This window comes from Xenopus tropicalis, chromosome 5, assembly GCF_000004195.4.
Source record: "Xenopus tropicalis strain Nigerian chromosome 5, UCB_Xtro_10.0, whole genome shotgun sequence".
In the NCBI taxonomy this organism is placed as follows: Eukaryota; Metazoa; Chordata; class Amphibia; order Anura; family Pipidae; genus Xenopus; species Xenopus tropicalis.
Genome location: NC_030681.2, coordinates 27,982,962 through 28,000,664, shown reverse-complemented (window position 1 = coordinate 28,000,664; position 17,703 = coordinate 27,982,962). Strand labels below are relative to the sequence as shown.

Sequence of the window (17,703 nt, the reverse complement as noted above, 5' to 3'; positions counted from 1 at the left end):
AGGAGTGGACCAACATTCCTCCTAAAATGTGCGCAAACTTGGTCATCAATTACAAGAAACGTTTGACCTCTGTGCTTGCAAACAAGGGTTTTTCCACTAAGTATTAAGTCTTTTTTTGTTAGAGGGTTCAAAAACTTATTTCACTCAATGAAATGCAAATCAGTTGCTATCTTTTATTTAAAGTTATTTTTTCAATTTTCCCTTTGATGTGCTATCTGCCACTGTTAAAATAAACCTACCATTGAGATGATACTGTTCTGAGACTTTTCATTTCTTTGTCATTGGACAAACTTACAAAATCAGTGAGGGGTCAAATAATTATTTCCTCCACTGTATATGTAAGTTGCCAGATAGATCATACAGCGGTAAAAAAAAAAAAAGTACTCCACACATACAAAGAAATCAAAACAAATAAGTCTTTACGTTATGTGTAATAAAGTGGAATGACACGGGGTATAAGTACTGAACACATGAAAAGGAGGTGCAAAGTAATGCATTAGTAATGCACTCATCCGACATGGCCTCTATGCACTCTCACCTCACAAGACTCCACTGCTGAAGAAAGAGCATGTTGAAGCTTGTTTATAGTTTGCTGCACAACATTTGGACAAGCCAATGAAATTCTGGGAGAATATAGTTGGTCAGATGAGACCAAAATTTAACTCTTTGGATGCCATTGCACACACCATGTTTGAGCACTGCACATCACCCCAAAAACACCATACCAACAGTAAAGATTGAAGGTGGGAACATCATGGTGTGGGGCAGTTTTGCAGCGTATGATACTGGCAGACTTCATATAATTGAAGGAAGGATGAATGGAGATATGTACCGGGACATCCTTGATAAGAATCTGCTGCCATCTACCATAATGCTGAAGCTGAAACGAGGGTGGACATTTCAGCAAGACAATGATCCCAAACACACTGCCAAGGAAACTCTTAATTTGTTTCAGAGAAAGAAAATAAAGCTGCTAGAATGGCCCAGTCAATCACCCAATTGTACTTGCAGCTGCCATTTGTAATTGAGCTCTATAAAGTTGAATGTGTTAAAGTGCAAATGTATGTAAACCTAAAATGGCATCTGTTATGTCATGTGCAAGTTTTATAAATAAATAATTCTACTGAGCTGACATGAAGCACTTCCCAGATCTAGTTGCTCAGTTCTGCCCACTCCTCTCCCTCTATTTCATGGCCAGAACTAGGGGTAGGTAGAAATGGCACCTGCCTAGGGCACAACAATGGGGGGGGGGGTGGTCTCTTGCTCACCAGCACCTCAAACGGTGTGCTCCACCTCCCCCCATTACATTATCGCACATACGAGGGGGGAAGTGGCAACAGAAGGAGGGATGGCTGGTTGGCTTGGCCCGCCCCTGCTCTATTTTCTGCTCCAAGTCTGGTTACCCTCAGTTTTATCTGTGAGGTGTGAATTACACTACCTTATGTGATTGTTATGCCAACACTGAAAATAAAGCATGTGTTTAGTTTGGCTTGATTGAGCCCTATAATGATGCTTGCTACTTATAAAACTTTTATGGCTTTCTACCCGGCTAGCCTCCCTAAGTACAAACTCAAAGGACATTGAGTTCACGAGCCAACTATGTCATTGGCACAAAGTTGCATGACAGTGATCACAGTACCTAAAAAGTGTATCTGCTTCTATAGAGTGCTGTTCTTTCCATAGCTCTGTTGCAAAAAAAGGAAATCATCTGGTATGTTTCATGAGCACTTTTTACCAGAAACCATTTCCATATTTCATGTTATTAAAAGACCATACTAATAAAGTGGGATACAAATCCATATAAATCCTGGATCCACTTTTATGTTTGTAACCGCAGAGGTTGAGTTGCTAGGTGCAATGGTTGTGTGCCACATTTATTAAACACTTAAAGATGTCATTCCATTTTGTTTATATCCTTGTGCAGTGAATGCTACCAGCACTGACACTTCTGACCCGTAACTAACTGACCGTGCGTGCAACAGCTCATTGTTTTCCTGACTGCTTGATGACAACTGATTTTCAAGTCTTTATGTGTCTACATATTTTATTCAATGTCTTTAGGCCACTTTTATGCACACTTTTTTTTTTTAACCAGCTTTTTCAGTACGGTATAAACAGCCCCTCACCTTTAGCATACACAATGTGCAGTACAGAGTATCCTAAGAACTCGATTTTTCAATTAAAATTTTTTGTTAATGTAGTAAAGCAACTCTGAAGCTATTTAGCACGGTCTATCTCAGTGGTTACCAAACTTTTGTAGTTTTGAACCACATTTAAAGGGACATTGTAGAAAACTACATGCTCTTAGTCATGAAAAATGTTCCAGGAGGCTGCAGACTGATGACGGTGATTGTCTGTTTGTTAATCCCATGTTTGTGAATGTTTGTGGTCTGGATGAATTATGGGTACCCCCTGTGATTCAATCATTGGCCCGAGGGCATGTAAGCACAGTTAGTTTGGCAAAGATACACTAATTTGGCAAGCTGGCCACATGATCCGGTATTGCCTATCTCTGGGCATATCAGGAAATATCCAAATTAGCAGATCTTTAAATTTTTGGCCAGCATTAAAGAAAATGGTGTATGTTTATGTTTAGACATATGGTTGGTACTGTGGCTAATGTCTCCAGCCTGTCTCTCACATAACTGATGCTGCAGAAGATCAGCCCTACGTGACCCTTGAGTGAAGATATACATCATAGATGACAAGACATTTCACTCAAAAAAAATTTAAAAAAAAAAAATCCTCGAAAAAAGAATAGGATTGGCTGACACATTTATCATACTCTGTACTACTAAAGCAGCTAGTGTTTCACCTCATTATATAGGTTACTCAAGTGGTAATGGTGCATGGGAACAGGGGCACTGAGGTGGATTGCCTAGCTCTGACTGTTGGGATGTAAAGGATTAGATCTATTAGACACATTTCCCTGAACTAGCTATGCACTTGATTTTACTGCCAGATGATGTAAGGGGAAGGGTAGTAGTAAAGAAACTGTGAAAATGCAGCTTTTCTTAGGGTTCAGCATATATATATCTCATAAACCAGACTCTAAATTAAATACCAAAATAAACAATGTAAAAATATTACATATTTCTTGTGACTTTCCCAAAAGAAAATGAAATGCATACATTTCGCTCCGGCCGGCTTGCCTTGTTTATGTTCCTTATAAACAATAGTTGTTATTACTCCACAGGAGAATGACTCAGGAACTTTGGACACCGTTGGAGCAATTGTTGTTGATCAGGATGGGAATGTAGCTGCTGCTGTTTCCAGTGGAGGATTAGCCATGAAGCATCCTGGGAGAGTTGGCCAGGTGAATACATTTTTTATTAAAACCTTCATCATAGAGTTACCACTGGAACATCTCATGCTTCACTTTAAGAACTTTGTTTTAAAGAGTTTTGATCAAATGGCAGCATTGTATTACCCAGAACTGGGCTCCTGCCCCTACAGATCCAGGACTTTTGTAAGTTCAGTCCTCTCCACAATGTCAGGGCAGAGCACTTGTGCATAGTGATGAGCGAATCTGTTTCGTCTCGCTGAAAAATTCACGAATCTTTGAAAAGATTCGCAAAAAATCCACAGAACATCGAAAACTTTCCATGTAAAAAAAAAAACCCCGACATGTGCAACAAAAAAAACCCGACATGTGCAACAAAAAAAACCCGACATGCACGACAATTTTTTTTGCTGCATGTAAGGTTTTTTTTTTTTTTACACACGCAACAAATTTTTTTTGATGGGGGTGACAATTTTTTGCACACTATGAATTTTGTCGCCTGTTTCATGAAATGGCAAAAGGCAGAAATTCGCCACAAATTCGTGATTGACTAAGCATTCGCCCATCACTACTTCTGCACTACTTCTGGTGCTTAGTGCTGCCAAGTGGGGCAAAATTTCTCATTATAACTGTGACTTTTGTCCTTTTAAACCTGTGTCCTACTCTGTCTAACATGTTTGGGAAATGAAATAGTTAAAGGCTCACCGGGCTGTGACAGATAGGGAGATTATTGCCCGAGACAAATCTCCCTTGTCGCGGGCAACTAATCTCCCCAAAATGCCATCCCACTAGAATGTAAATCGCCGGTGAGATGACATACGCAGTGTGGTGATTTGCCGGAATTGCTGAAGTTGCTTTGAGAGGAAACTTTGGTGATTTTGGCGCCGCGCTTGCTATCCCACCGGCGAGTTACATTCTTGCCAGTGGGATGGCATTTAGGGGAGATTTGTCGTGCTGCGACTAATCTCCCCGTCTGCCACGGCCCTTAGAGGCATAGAGATAAACCAAAGGAGGATGTTAGTGAAAGGAGTTTAGAGACAGCAGGGTCATTAGGATTGTTAACAGGTATGTTAAAGTCAGCTAGTACAATGGATTGGGAATCAGATGAAATAAGAAAGCCAAGCAGCAAAGCTGTCAAAGAGTTGTGAGGTTGGTCCAAGAGGTCGGAAAAGAGCCTAATAACGGGTCTTCAGATAACGGGTCCCATACCTATATTTGAAAGCCTCTAAACAAGTGAAGCAATAGTACTGGATTAATACTGAATGTAAGTATAAAGGAAAACAGTGGGTAAGGAATATAAGAAATGGAATGATAAAATGTAAAACAAAATGTAAAAGCAAAACAAAGCAATGAAGTCAACAGCAAATGAAAAAACTAAATATTTGAAAAAGAAAAGACAAAAAAAATGCAGAAGGTAATAAAAGACACTAATGGGGAAATGTATTATGTTTTGCTAACGGAAAAATCTCAATGGGACCAGAGTGGCATTTTTTTTTTGCATTTGCGTGACGAAAAAAAACTGTTAGCGAACCCTTTGCATTTCTTGCGACAGCAGGTTTGCGATTGCAAAGTTTTTCGTTTGTGCCCGTGCACAGTGAATGTAATAAAATTTCTTAATATAAAAGTCACGGTCACAATTACGCATCTTCAAGCAGTTGGTACACGTTTGCAGCGTAATAAATGTTGAGTGAATGGTATTACATTGCAAACAGCGCAAAACACCATTTTACACAGCGTAGGAGAGAGTTTAAAAAAGGGTCAACTTGAGAAATTACAAAATGAGCATAATGGAAAGATAATGATGATGAAAAATGACCAAAGAGAAGGAAGCCCTGCTGGAAGATTAATTTCTTAGGTGATAAAGAATATGACAATAAGGTGAGTGGGGTCTGGAATTGGATGAGCATGTAAGTTGTTTATGATGGCAATAGTAGATTAAAGAAAAGAACAAAAATGGAAAGATAGAATGAGAATGTATAAAATGGGGAGTAAGAAAAAAAAAGGTTAAAAAAAGGGTGATTTTATTTACATATTGTTTGTTCAGCAAATAACTAACAGCATTTTAGAATTATTAGGGTGAATATGTTTATTTCCTTTGATTTGTTTGTAGCTTGTATTTGTGTCATGTGTATGTAAAGGACTCTAGGCAGCGATAATAAATTCACGTATATGGATTCATAGCTAAATTCCCCGTGCATGCTCCCTCTGGTGGTGGCTAAAGCATATAATGCTGTCATTAAGTGTAGGGATTCATAGCTCTATCAGGAATGCACTGTATCCACAATTTTGGGATCTGCCCAAATCCCTTGTGAAAAATTCGGCTGAATATGGATCCAAATTCTAATTTGCATCAAATTATGCTACAAAGGGGGCAAAGAGACACGTACATAGCAAAAAATGTTCACCTTTCGCTTCTATGTGACAAAAAGTCATGTGATTTTAAGGATTCAGTTCGGCCAGGAACGTGGATTCGACCAAATCCAAATCCTGCTGAAAAAGGCCAAATCTTGGCCGAATCCCAAACCGAATCCTACATTCCATGCATCCCTACTATCTACATACATGTAAATATCATAACTAATAACCTCTTTTTCTTAAAATACTGTAGACAATGATGAATTACACAACACTCGTATGCACAGTTTATCATTGTTTGCACATTTTTTTCAGCATGCCATATATTCCATATATTCCTGAGTAACATGCTGAAACCATTAAAGGTTAGCGAGTCAAACCTATTTTCTATAATGCCATATGACTGCTTTGCTTACAGTGAAATTATGCTGGTTGTTTAGATGCTGCACGGCATTTATTCAACTACTGATTATTGTGGCACTTAGAATGTTGTCACTGATTAAATGTAAAGTAATGTTTATAACCAAATTTGTTTTACCTAATTCAGGTATTTATTTATTTTGCCCTATAAAAGTACACAGTTAGTATAAAATCTTTTAGTTATGGGACTGTTTTATGTCTATGTTGTTTCTATTTATTTTCCCCAGACTGTTTATTTCCATGAAGATTGTAAGGCTTATTTATGAACAGAGGTGCTAAATACCTTCAGTGCAGTTGCCCATAGCAACCAATCAGCAGTTTTGATTAGTCTACTGCCAGTTTGACAAAGAAAGCAAAGATCTGACTGACTGCCTGCATTGGTGCAGTTTAATATCTGTCTGAGGCTGGCCATAAACATGCAGATAAAAGCTATCAACTTATCCCTTCTAGTCCCTTCTATCCCTTCTAGTTAGCAGCTTATGGGCCTCTGCTTTTTGTATATCCAAAAACATTTTATGAGCTAATGTATTTTTGCCCCTATTTCTTTGTGACTTTCCTTCAGGTACTGTAGTTTCCTCCCTCACTCCAAAACTTTACAGGCAGATTTGGTGGCACGTGGTGAAATTGGCACCAGTCTATGAAACTGTAATAGGCCTGGACTGGATAGATTCTGGCAAATGCCATAGGTCCTGTAAGTTGCCATAGACAGTCACTATTTATTGGGCTGGTGGGGGACTGTTTGGGCCTCTGTGTATTTAAAATGCTCTGGCCTATTTTGAATCTTACTTCAGGCCTGGTAATAGGGAACTTAAAAAATATGTTTGAAATTGAAATAATTTAAAATAAATAAATGGATTAAAAATGAATTACCAAATGAAAAGAAGGGAAATATGAATTACCAAATGAAAAGAGGGAAATATGAGTCTATGGGTAAAAATAATAATAAGTTGTATGTATACTATTGGTAATGCTATACTATACCTATAGTGTAATAATAAGTTATGTGTATACTATGGGTAATGCTATACTATACCCATAGTATAATAATAAGTTTATGTTTGTGCTATAGGTAATGCTATACATGTGTTGCTCACGCTGTCATGAAGTGGTAAAACCTTAGAGAACACAGAAGGAGCACAGAAGCAGTGAAGGGTGGGATCTGGATACAAGTATGCCTTTGTTGTTCATATGTGTTTGACATTTCCGAATTGTGGGGCTTTTACTCATTATTGATGATCTCTCACTGTAATGGCTTCCAACCTGTGCAGGATAAAAGAGAAATCTGTAAGGCAGACAAGTATTGCATATGTGAGCACATGTCACCAGTGCCCAGCTTCCCTTCCTTCTATTGACTACCCGATTGGTAATATAGTTATTCTGGTTTCTCACACATTTGAGCACCCAGCATGTAATATGATTTTCTGTGCCCTCCTGGGACACTTAGCTGAGTAACACACACTACACTCATAGGGAACTTGCACTATAAACTTAGAACGGAATAAACTGGAGGTTCTCACACACACACACACTGAACATAATTACCAGCACAGTTCCCAATTAACACCAATTCACACTCCTAAACCGTTAAAGTTCCCCAGGCACTGGGCCCCAGCCTGTACCCTACTTCTCTGCTCTTTCCTCCTCACTAGGGAGGCTGTACTTTATTAAAGAATTTCAGTATAGGGGTCAGCCTTGCATTTGAGGCACATAAGGCCCTATCTCAACTAGTCCCTCTTCCACTGGGTCCCTAACTGGGTGAGGTACAGCTGGGACACTGGCCCCTCTGTTTATCATCATTGCAGCCACAACTGCTTCTATATTTAACCTACCACTGACTCTCACCACATGTAATGAACTCCAACAAATCCATCCTACAACTATCTAACCTAACTAATCCTACAGGTTGCCTCTCTGAGGTGGCCTACCTTTGGCTCCCTGGCATCATGCACTATGCCCTTCTCATTGGCCAAAGGGGAAGTGGTACCGTTTGTTCCACCTTATATAGCTTCTCCTTTTAAACAGTGGACTTGAAATAGCAGCCTTTCTCCTTACAATCAGTTGTTGACACTAATATAGATGGGTTAAATGTAATTGATAGATAATTTGTTGGGTTGAAGATATTTTTGTTCAGCCCCCTGACTTTGTTTGCTTTTAGATTCCAGCTTGGAGGTGTGTGGAGATGACAGTGCTCCATATGTGTTCTGTTGATAAGCATATGGGCAAGTCATAGCAAGAGATACACTGACATTATCTCACTAAATAGTGTATGCAGGGGTGGTCCTGAAAGATCTTTCCATCAGAATTAAAGAATTTATGAGGTTATATACTTGGTTGCAATGGGTTACTTCACCTTGGCAAACTTTGTGTCTTTTATTACTTATGTGGGTAAGTTGCTTGATGGGCAACCGTCTCTCTTTGGATGCACTGAGAATGTGAGCCTATAAAAGGCAATTGTATCTTCCAGATGAGAAGATACATCCAGGAACATTTATCAATCAAGCTGATTACCAAATACATAACTTGGCTCTGCTTTGCCAAAATGTTGCTAGCGGATGTGCCGTTGTTTTTAGGAGTTTGTCTAACTGCTGCCCCTGTTGTATCTCTTGTTTATAGGCCGCTCTCTATGGATGTGGCTGCTGGGCTGAAAACACTGGAGTTCACAATCCTTATTCTACAGCTGTGAGTACTTCAGGTATATTCTGCCATTCTTCCATTCAACATTTACTTATAGCTACACTTCCTCGATGATAGACTAGTGAGAGAAAATCTGCTCCCATTTGTTATTTGTGTTCATTTATGATTACAGGTATGGGATCCCTTATCCGGAAACCCATTAAATTTGTAACTCCCAAATTAATAAAGTTGTTTATGGTTGATTAACATTATAGGCACAGGGCTGTATTTATATATAGCCTATTTATGTTTTTTTTTAAATTTAAAACAAAAAAATATGCCACCAGCCTCCACTGCAGATTTCCATAGGAAATCTGTCAATGGCTCTTGGGGGGTGAGTGGTAGGGCATGGCGTTACTTCTGCGCCGTAGGTGCATGTCACGTCACCCGCACACTGCACATTACCTCACTTCCATGCAGGGCCGGATTTGAGAATAGGGCGCCCCAAGGCGGATAACAGATCCTATATGTGTACTACCATACAGTTGCTATGGACAGGCTCATTTCAAAGGGCACCATGAAGAGTCTACATCTATTTTGGCCACTCTTAACCTACATTTATTTCAAAAATAGCCACTATTGTTTTTAATCTCCCCCAATAAACTTGTATGGTTTGGAGTATGCAGCTCTGCCCTTACATGGGCATGCAAGAATTTATTAATAAGACAAATTTAGTAAAAAGGAGTAGCCATGATACTGTAGATGGCCTTAGCGGTGCTTCATTTACCTAGGAATTACTGAGGCAGAGAGATCTGCTGTTTGCATCATGATGAGCTCTGTTTCACCCACACATATTTAGAAATTCTGTCTACAGAGAGAAAATAGATCTCTTACTATAAATGTAATTTCTAGGCATTACTAAGAAAATAGTATTAATGATTGGTGTTCTTTGCAAGTAAGAGTAAGCAAAGGGTGTACCAGTGCCTTCTAACAAACCTTAGACAGCCTACAGCACACAGTAAAAGGAAAGTAATTCCATCAAAATATTGTGCTTCTTCTGACCTATCATATCTGAATTAATGTAGCTGAACCAATCGTCAACATTTTTCCCTCCTGTTTTGGAGTCTTTGGCCGCAGCATTGGGCCATTTGCCCTGGACAGTGGAGCATTAGTTAAACATGGAGAGAATGATAGACAACATTGAGTCTTATGAAACCATATAACAGTTCCTTCATGGATCAGGATCAAGCATACCCAGCTTTCTTTCATATGTTTGGGTCCATAGGGATCTGTAATATTTCCGTGCACTGACATGCACTGAGCAGAAAGCACAATAATTATTGAAACACAAACCACAGACCCATGTAATGTTTGCATGTGTAGTAACGCTAAGGCAATATAACTAAAGCCACTTGGAGGCTTGTGTAGCTTTATCAGTAGATCTGCAGGCAATATGTTCCTTAGGATTGCCCTTCGTTAAATGTCCCTAATAATCCTAGGCCCCCCAACTTGGGGGTCTCGAAAACTTACTCATTTGATCCCTTTTATAAGCAACTGTTATTTTCTTTCAAACTAATATCCATGGCGTGGACTTGAACATTGATGGAAACACAAACTAATTAAAGTGGAGAAAGACATAAATAAAATAATAAAACAGCATTCAGGGCTTTTATCAAGATATTCATGATAGTTCAGTTTTGAGTAATATTTTGTTGTTATTAATTTACTTACCTTTTAGATGTCACTCATGTTCACCTTAAAGGAGAACTAAACCCTGAAAATGAATATGGCTACAAATGCTATATTTTATATACTGTACTTAATGCGGCAGTCTGAAGTTTGAGCATCTAAATAGCAGCAATGATCCAGGACTTCAAACTTGTCACAGGAGCTCGCCATCTTGGAAAGTGTCTGTGACACATGCTCAGTGTTCTCTGAACAGCTGCTGAGAAGCTGAGCTCAGGGGTTGTTGCGACATAGCAAGCAGAAAATGAGGTGTGTCTGTCATATAAGCTGATGCTACAGGGCTGATTATTACATGCTGATGCTAATTGCAGTGGTTTTTGAGCTGCTATGTAGTAATTATCTGTATTAATTACTAATTAGCCTTATATTGTGACATTTATATTCTATTTATACAGTATATTGTAAGTCACGTAGATTGTAAGCTCTACGGGGCAGGGACCTCCTTCCTACTGTGTCTCATACCACATGGCACTTATATATATATATTTATTGTATTTATTTATTATATCACTTGTCCTCCCTGTGTGTAATTTTGTATTCTGTAAGATTGTACAGCGCTGCGTACCCTTGTGGCGCTTTATAAATAAAGTTATACACACATACATACAAGTTGGGCCTTAAGCTCAGCAGCACAGAGCATGTACAGTGAAAAGAAGATGGGGGGCTACTGGGGCATCTTTGGGGGCACAGATCTTCCCTGCTAAAGGGCTATGGTTGCCTTGGGCTGGTACAGAAGCACAAAACATAATGTAACATTTCTGCCCTACATCTTTAGTTAGGCTTTAGTTCTCCTTCAAGAATTCTAGGCGAGAGGAGCACCATAAAAATCACCCCTGGCCCCTGCACGGTTTTCTTCACCTTTACTAATTTGCCGTATGTATACCTGCAGGTAATTGGTGCCTGTGTATATGTGAGAGTGATCTGTGGCAAATGTGTAACTGCTGCTGTTCTGTGGCATAAATGTGCATCTGCATATATGTGTGCTTAATGAGGTTTATGTTTTCCTACCTCAGGCTTTCCCTGCTACAGGGTTGTGTGTGCTTCCATGTGTATCTTTGTATGACACGTTTGAATTGTAATTCATTTTCTTCATCTATATGCTCATATTTCATAGGCTTGCAGACACCTAAATATTGACTAATTTGCTTTTTTTCCCCTGAATCGCTAAGGGCTCTGGCACACGGGGAGATTAGTCGCCCGCGGCAAAACTCCCTGTTCGCAGGCGACTAATCTCCCCGAGTTGCCTTCCATTGCCATCCCATCGGCGAACATGTAAGTCGCCGGTGGGATGGCAGACGCGGCGGGGCGATTTCAGGAAATCGCTGAAAAAGCCTCGCGAGTCTTTTTCGGCGATTTGCACAAAATCTCTGTTCAGAGAACTCGGGGAGATTAGTCGCCCGCGAACAGGGAGTTTTGCCGCGGGCAACTAATCTCCCCGTGTGCCAGAGCCCTAAAAGTAAATGTAATTTTTTCTGCGATTCAAGAAAATCACAGGAATTATGGACAGATATGAATAATTTTGAATTTGCATTTATCAAAAACGCTAAAAATGTTTTAATTTGAATAGTAAATGGACTTCATCGACTGTACCATGTACATGGCATTAGCTATTCCAACACAGAGTTACCCTATTTACTGGGAAATAATCCTATTGATTCTTTTAAGGTTTTATATTTTTCCTTTTTTATTCTTTTTTTTTTTTTTTTTTTTTTTTTTTAGCCTCAAGGTTTCATTATAGGGATAGACCTAGGGATAGACCTATATTCTAAATAACTGATCCTGTACCTGTAACCAAATGTAATGTAGCTGCACTCATACTCTTCAGTATTTCCATGCCTCTGATTCCTTATTTATAATACAGGCTTGGGACCTGTTATCCAGAATGCTTGAGACATGGGGTTTTCTGAATAAGGGGTCTTTCCATAATTTAAATCTCCATACTAAAAGTCTGCTAAAAAAATAATTTAAACAAAAAAGGATTTTTTTGCCTCCAATAAGGATTAATTATATCTTAGTTTAGTGGTACTGTTTTATTATTATAGAGAAAATGAACATTGTATTTAAAAATTTGAATTACTTGATTAAAACAAAGCCTATGGGTGATGCCCTTCCTGTAATTCAGAACTTTCTGGATAACAGATCCCATACCTTTATATAGAAGCTGTAGATAAATCTTCACTCCAAAATTCAGGTCCAAAAAAACTACATACAGGTATCGGACCCCTTATCCGGAAACCCGTTATCCAGAAAGCTCCGAATTACGGAATGCCCGTCTCCCATAGACTACATTTTAATCAAATAATTCAGAATTTTAAAACTGATTTCCTTTTTCTATGTAGAAATAAAACAGAACCTTGTAATTGATCCCAACTAAGATATAAATAATCCTTATTGGATGCAAAACAATCCTATTGGGTTTAATTAACGTTTTATTGATTTTTTAGTAGACTTAAGGTATTGAGATCCAAATTACGGAAAGACCCCTTATCTGGAATACCCTTGGTTCCGAGGATAATGGGTCCTATACCTGTACATAGTTCCTAGTGCCAATGTTGCCGCTTCTGACAGAAGCCTTCTCTTAGCTGAAAGCTCCTTTGAAAGGGCTTGAGCTAAAAGCCAAAAATGTTGGTGCTATGCTATAAACATTGGTTTGTGTGTCTGTCTCTCTCTCAATCAGGCAACTTTAGGGGATAGTACCAGAATTTTCTTTTTATCATTAATAAAATGAATTTTATCATGTCTCAAGCTGGCACTGGCTCTTCAAACATTTCAAGACAGAAATCTGCTTCCAAATATGTATTGACTTATCTTTGAAATTTAAAATCATTAGAACAAGTATATGTGTCACCACCTCGAACTCCTGTGATGTCATGATTCACTGTGGGTAATGCATGTCTTGTAAACAGGCACGATTACACTTTTTTCATGAAAATATAAGGGATATTCTCTCTAAATCTTAGAGAAAAATATTTCTTTAGAACACCGCGTCCATAGCAGTCGCCAGGTATCCACAGAAAGTAGCATAATAACTATGAAAGAAGCCTTTTAACGAAACGCAGGCTTACATAAATTATCTGTTTACATCTGTCTACAGTCGTGAAGTAATGTGTAGGTACAAAGGGAAAAAGACACCCTTTTAAAAATAACTGTGGCTGATGGGCACTTTAAACACCACTTCTTTCCAAGGATAGAATCATGTTGGCGACTGCTATTTTGAGCTCAAAGTACTGAGACAGAACTCATTAGGCTATCACTTCCAGCTTGGCTCTTATATGTTATACACAGACTAGTAGCAAAGGCTAGTATTTGAATGACTATTATCCGGCACCACTCTGATGTGCAAGGGAATGGAGGGTCAGTGCTTTCATTTTAGCAGAATGTACTGCCATGAGGTCAAGACTCAATCTTTAGAAGGAATTCTGTCTGTAGACACTGTTTTCTCTGAACTATTCAGTTTGGAAAATAAAAACAAAAAACAGAAAGCCGCTGAAAAAATAATCTTTAATAATCCCTTCTCTGCGTTATTGATGTAAATAGAGAAGGATTGTCTTTCCAGAGCCATTACCTTTTGATGTTTTATATGAGCAGCTAGTTTAATTGCTTGTCATTAACATGACAAGTGGCCTCTGTGCATGTCTCTGTGACTCCCTTCTTCTGCCTGTGTCCCGCACAATTACAACCACAGTACATATTGTTCCCTTGCGAAAGAATATTTTGTAATAGTCCAATTTAAAAGTAGGCTTTTCTTTTTTAAATTCGTCTGTACAAATTAAGCTGTTTGAAATTTAAGTGTGGTTTTAACTGATTAAGGCACAGGGGCAGCTTTCTTAATATTATTCATATTTTTTTTGTTTTCCCAAATCAAATGTTTTAGCGCTAAAAAATGTGTGTATTTAGATAATTACTCCAAAACGCACGTTTTTCATAATTTATCAAGTGTAAAAACCACAGAAAACTCAAATACAAAACTTTGCCATTTGAAAGCAAGGTCATGTAGAAGTCAGTGGGAATTGTCCTTATGAAATTGTAAAATCTTCAATTAATTTGAGGTTTTTTGGGTTATTATTATTAACATTTATTTATAAAGCGCCAACATATCCCGCAGCGCTGTACAATAAGTGGGTTTCGTACATTGGACATACAGAGTAACATATAAAGCAATCAATAACCTATACAAGAGGTGAAGAGAGCCCTGCCCAAAAGAGCTTGCAATCTACAAGGTTTATTTTTTTCATGTGTAATCGCACGAAAGTTCTTACGAAAATGAAGATTTCAAGGTCTCATATTCTTATTCATATTTGTATCACATGTTTATTTGTTAACACTTGCTATAGTCGGATTTTTTAATAAATGAGAAGGCATTCGTGCTTGTGAAAAAAACTACACAAATATGAATTTACCCCACAGTTGTCGCCTTTACTATTAACCTTATAATATACCAGAGGGACTTCCGGCTTAGGTTTACTCCAATACACAAGCATAAAGAGGTCATCACTTTTTTTTAATTCATCAGTCACTCTATTCTCGTTCCATCAAATTCTCTTTTATGCCGTTCTTATGTTTCCACCACATTCATGTACTTTCACTTGCAAGGGATAGAGACTGGTCAGTTATAATGGGCAAAACAGAGACCTGTGCCGCACACCCTTTGGCTCTCCAAAATATTCAAACGCCCGGTGCACACTGCTGGAGGAATCGGCACCCTCCCAAAAACCTAAGTAGCAACAAAAAGCAAATGGCACTCAGAGCTGCAAAAAAAGGGACAAGCCCTTTAAAAACCTTTATTGCGGAGGTGCAGCATTTCGGGGCAAAGTGACTCCTTTTTCAAGCCCCAAAACGTTGCACCTCCGCAATAAAGGTTTTTAAAGGGCTTGTCCCTTTTTTTGCGGTTATAATAGGCCACAGTGCACAGATCTGGTTTTTTATTTCTGCTGAATTAGAGGATCACAAAAGCATTCAGGTAGTGTATCCTAAGGCAGACAATAAGATTTTTTGACTGGATTTTATAGAAATGTAATGGCATACAGCCAAAATGTTTTACTGTCACAATAATTGCGCAGTTTGGTTAAAAGCAAACCTGCAGACTCGGTTTTATTACGGTCAATATAAGTTTCTATATTTGTGCAGTTAAATTATTCCTTTTTTAAACCTTGATTTATTCCACTGTCTTAAAGAAATGTTTGTTTTACACCCTGCTTCTTCATCGGGGCTCATATTACCTAATTACATGGTTATAGTTCATGAAGAATTTTTTTCTATTAAGTGTCAGCCCAACTGACCTTTAGGATGAATTACACTGTCCGTAGTCATTCATCCCAAATCTCAAACTAATTTGTCTTTGGGTTGCCGCTGCCCCTTCCTCTTCTTTGATCTCATATAGAAAATATCCTTGCTCCATTTCATATTACCAGATTCTCTTTAATATGTTTCATTGTTGCTCTTTCTCTCTCAATCTTTCTCTAGCCACCACCCTTATCCAACTATATCATTGCTCTTTCTCAAAGCCCATCTGCAGGCTCTCATGTATTATTAGTGACCTCTCTCACACAATTCATCACCTAATTGTATTGGATCAGTGTTCTTTCTTTCACCTCTTCTTCCACATTCACCAATTACCTTGGCTTTCTCTCTTCCATCCCATAGTCTGACCTTATGCTGGCTTTCACTCATCTCACATTTCCCTTTTCCTGCCTTTGTGATATTTTCCTCACATCTGTATGTCTCCGGTACTGTCTTCCTATGTTCCTGGGTTATTGCCGAACTTTTTCCAAAAATCAGAAAGTGGATAAAGTTCAAAAATCCATTTATGGTCATAAGTACCTCCTGGCTCATTAACCGAAATGGTAGTATTATTAACACACATGCTTTTTATGTTTTACATCTTTAGTGAAAAAATCTACGTTTTTTTTTTAATGATATACCAGGTGCAAGAATGTGTGTTTTTATTATACAAAATCAGTGGAACTAGGCTTATAGTTTCTTTGTAGTTCTTTTTCCTGCTAATAAATGGCTTGTTACCTTGCAGTTTTGTAGTAATATAAACTCTGTTAACAAGTCTTTTTTTAACACCTATAAAATGGCATTTCTTGAAATCTTAAAACATGTTCTTTGAAGCCACAATAAATAAATATGGTTGCTAAAGCAACTCGTGTCCGTTTTGTAAGTGTGTGAGGATTTAAAATTACTTGGAAAAAAGAATTGCTTTATGAATAGTTCAGCATGTTGGACTGCCAAAATGAAGAATGATGTCTATCACAGTTACCGGCGCTCGCCAAGTCTTTCAAATAACATGTACACATTAACTGCAGAGACTGGTCTCTTTTATATCTCTCTAATGATCGTAGATCAGTCACTTAAATGCCCTGTTTATTCAACTTAGAAAAACATACATTTTGTAACATAACCTTCACACATTCGCCTTCCTTTGTCCTTGCAGTCTGTGCTAATGCCATAAGCGAAATATCACCCAGTAGGAATGTTTGCCTCTGTGTGTTTGGAGAATGGAATTGCCGTGAAAGGTCTAGGGCAGGGGGTGCAGTGACTAGTAGGATTTATTTTTCATTTTCATTTTTTTTAGCCCTAGATACATTTACAGAGTTTTAACCATGCAAAAGTAGAATCTGTAGGTCAAGTATGGTAGGTATCATGCAGAAGATCTATTTAATTTGATAATTTGAATTAAATCAAGCAGCATTGTGATACTGTTGGGCTTATCTTTTAACATAGGCGCTAAATTGCAGTTACCCATTGATATGACAGTTTCTTGGGTATAATATTATAGGAAGCAAACCTTGACACTGCTAGTGGGCAACATCAGTATATGTTTGTAAAACATGTTATGTCACTTAAAGTTTAGTAGGCTCTATAATATTATTTTATGAGGCCCAGTAAGTAACTTTTAGTTAAACAAGTTGTTAAACTAGTTGATTTTCTGTTGATAGTTCTAGATGTCTTCTGGAGAAATAATTTTTGCTTTAAGAACTTTATTTGAAGACTAGCGAATTCTGTAGTGGGACAAATTTGTTGTATGTATTTAAACTAACAAAGATATTCACAATCCCATGCATAGGTATGTGCCAGTTGCATATAAAGCAGACACTTTCACATAAAATATAAATAGTTGGTATTTGTGAAGTTGGTTGTGACAAGTGGCCCAGGAGGTTAAGCTGCTTTATCTTTTTGAGGTATTCACTTTATAGCCACTTTTTTAGTATTCAGATGTGTTTCTGATGTATGGGTTTCCAGAAATCAGACTTTCAGGTTCATTTATGATGATGGAGCAAGAA

At 38.2% G+C, this 17,703-nt stretch overlaps 1 protein-coding gene across 3 annotated transcripts in view; it reads left to right on the top strand.

Moving 5' to 3' along the window:
* Positions 1 to 17,703, top strand: part of tasp1 (taspase 1) — a 119,301-nt gene that overhangs the window by 51,958 nt on the left and 49,640 nt on the right. For all 3 annotated transcript variants that reach the window (XM_012962750.2, XM_018093794.2, NM_001127096.1), the window contains 2 exon segments: positions 3,197 to 3,316; positions 8,672 to 8,750. In XM_012962750.2, coding sequence (XP_012818204.1) covers positions 3,197 to 3,316; positions 8,672 to 8,750 — 199 coding nt within the window.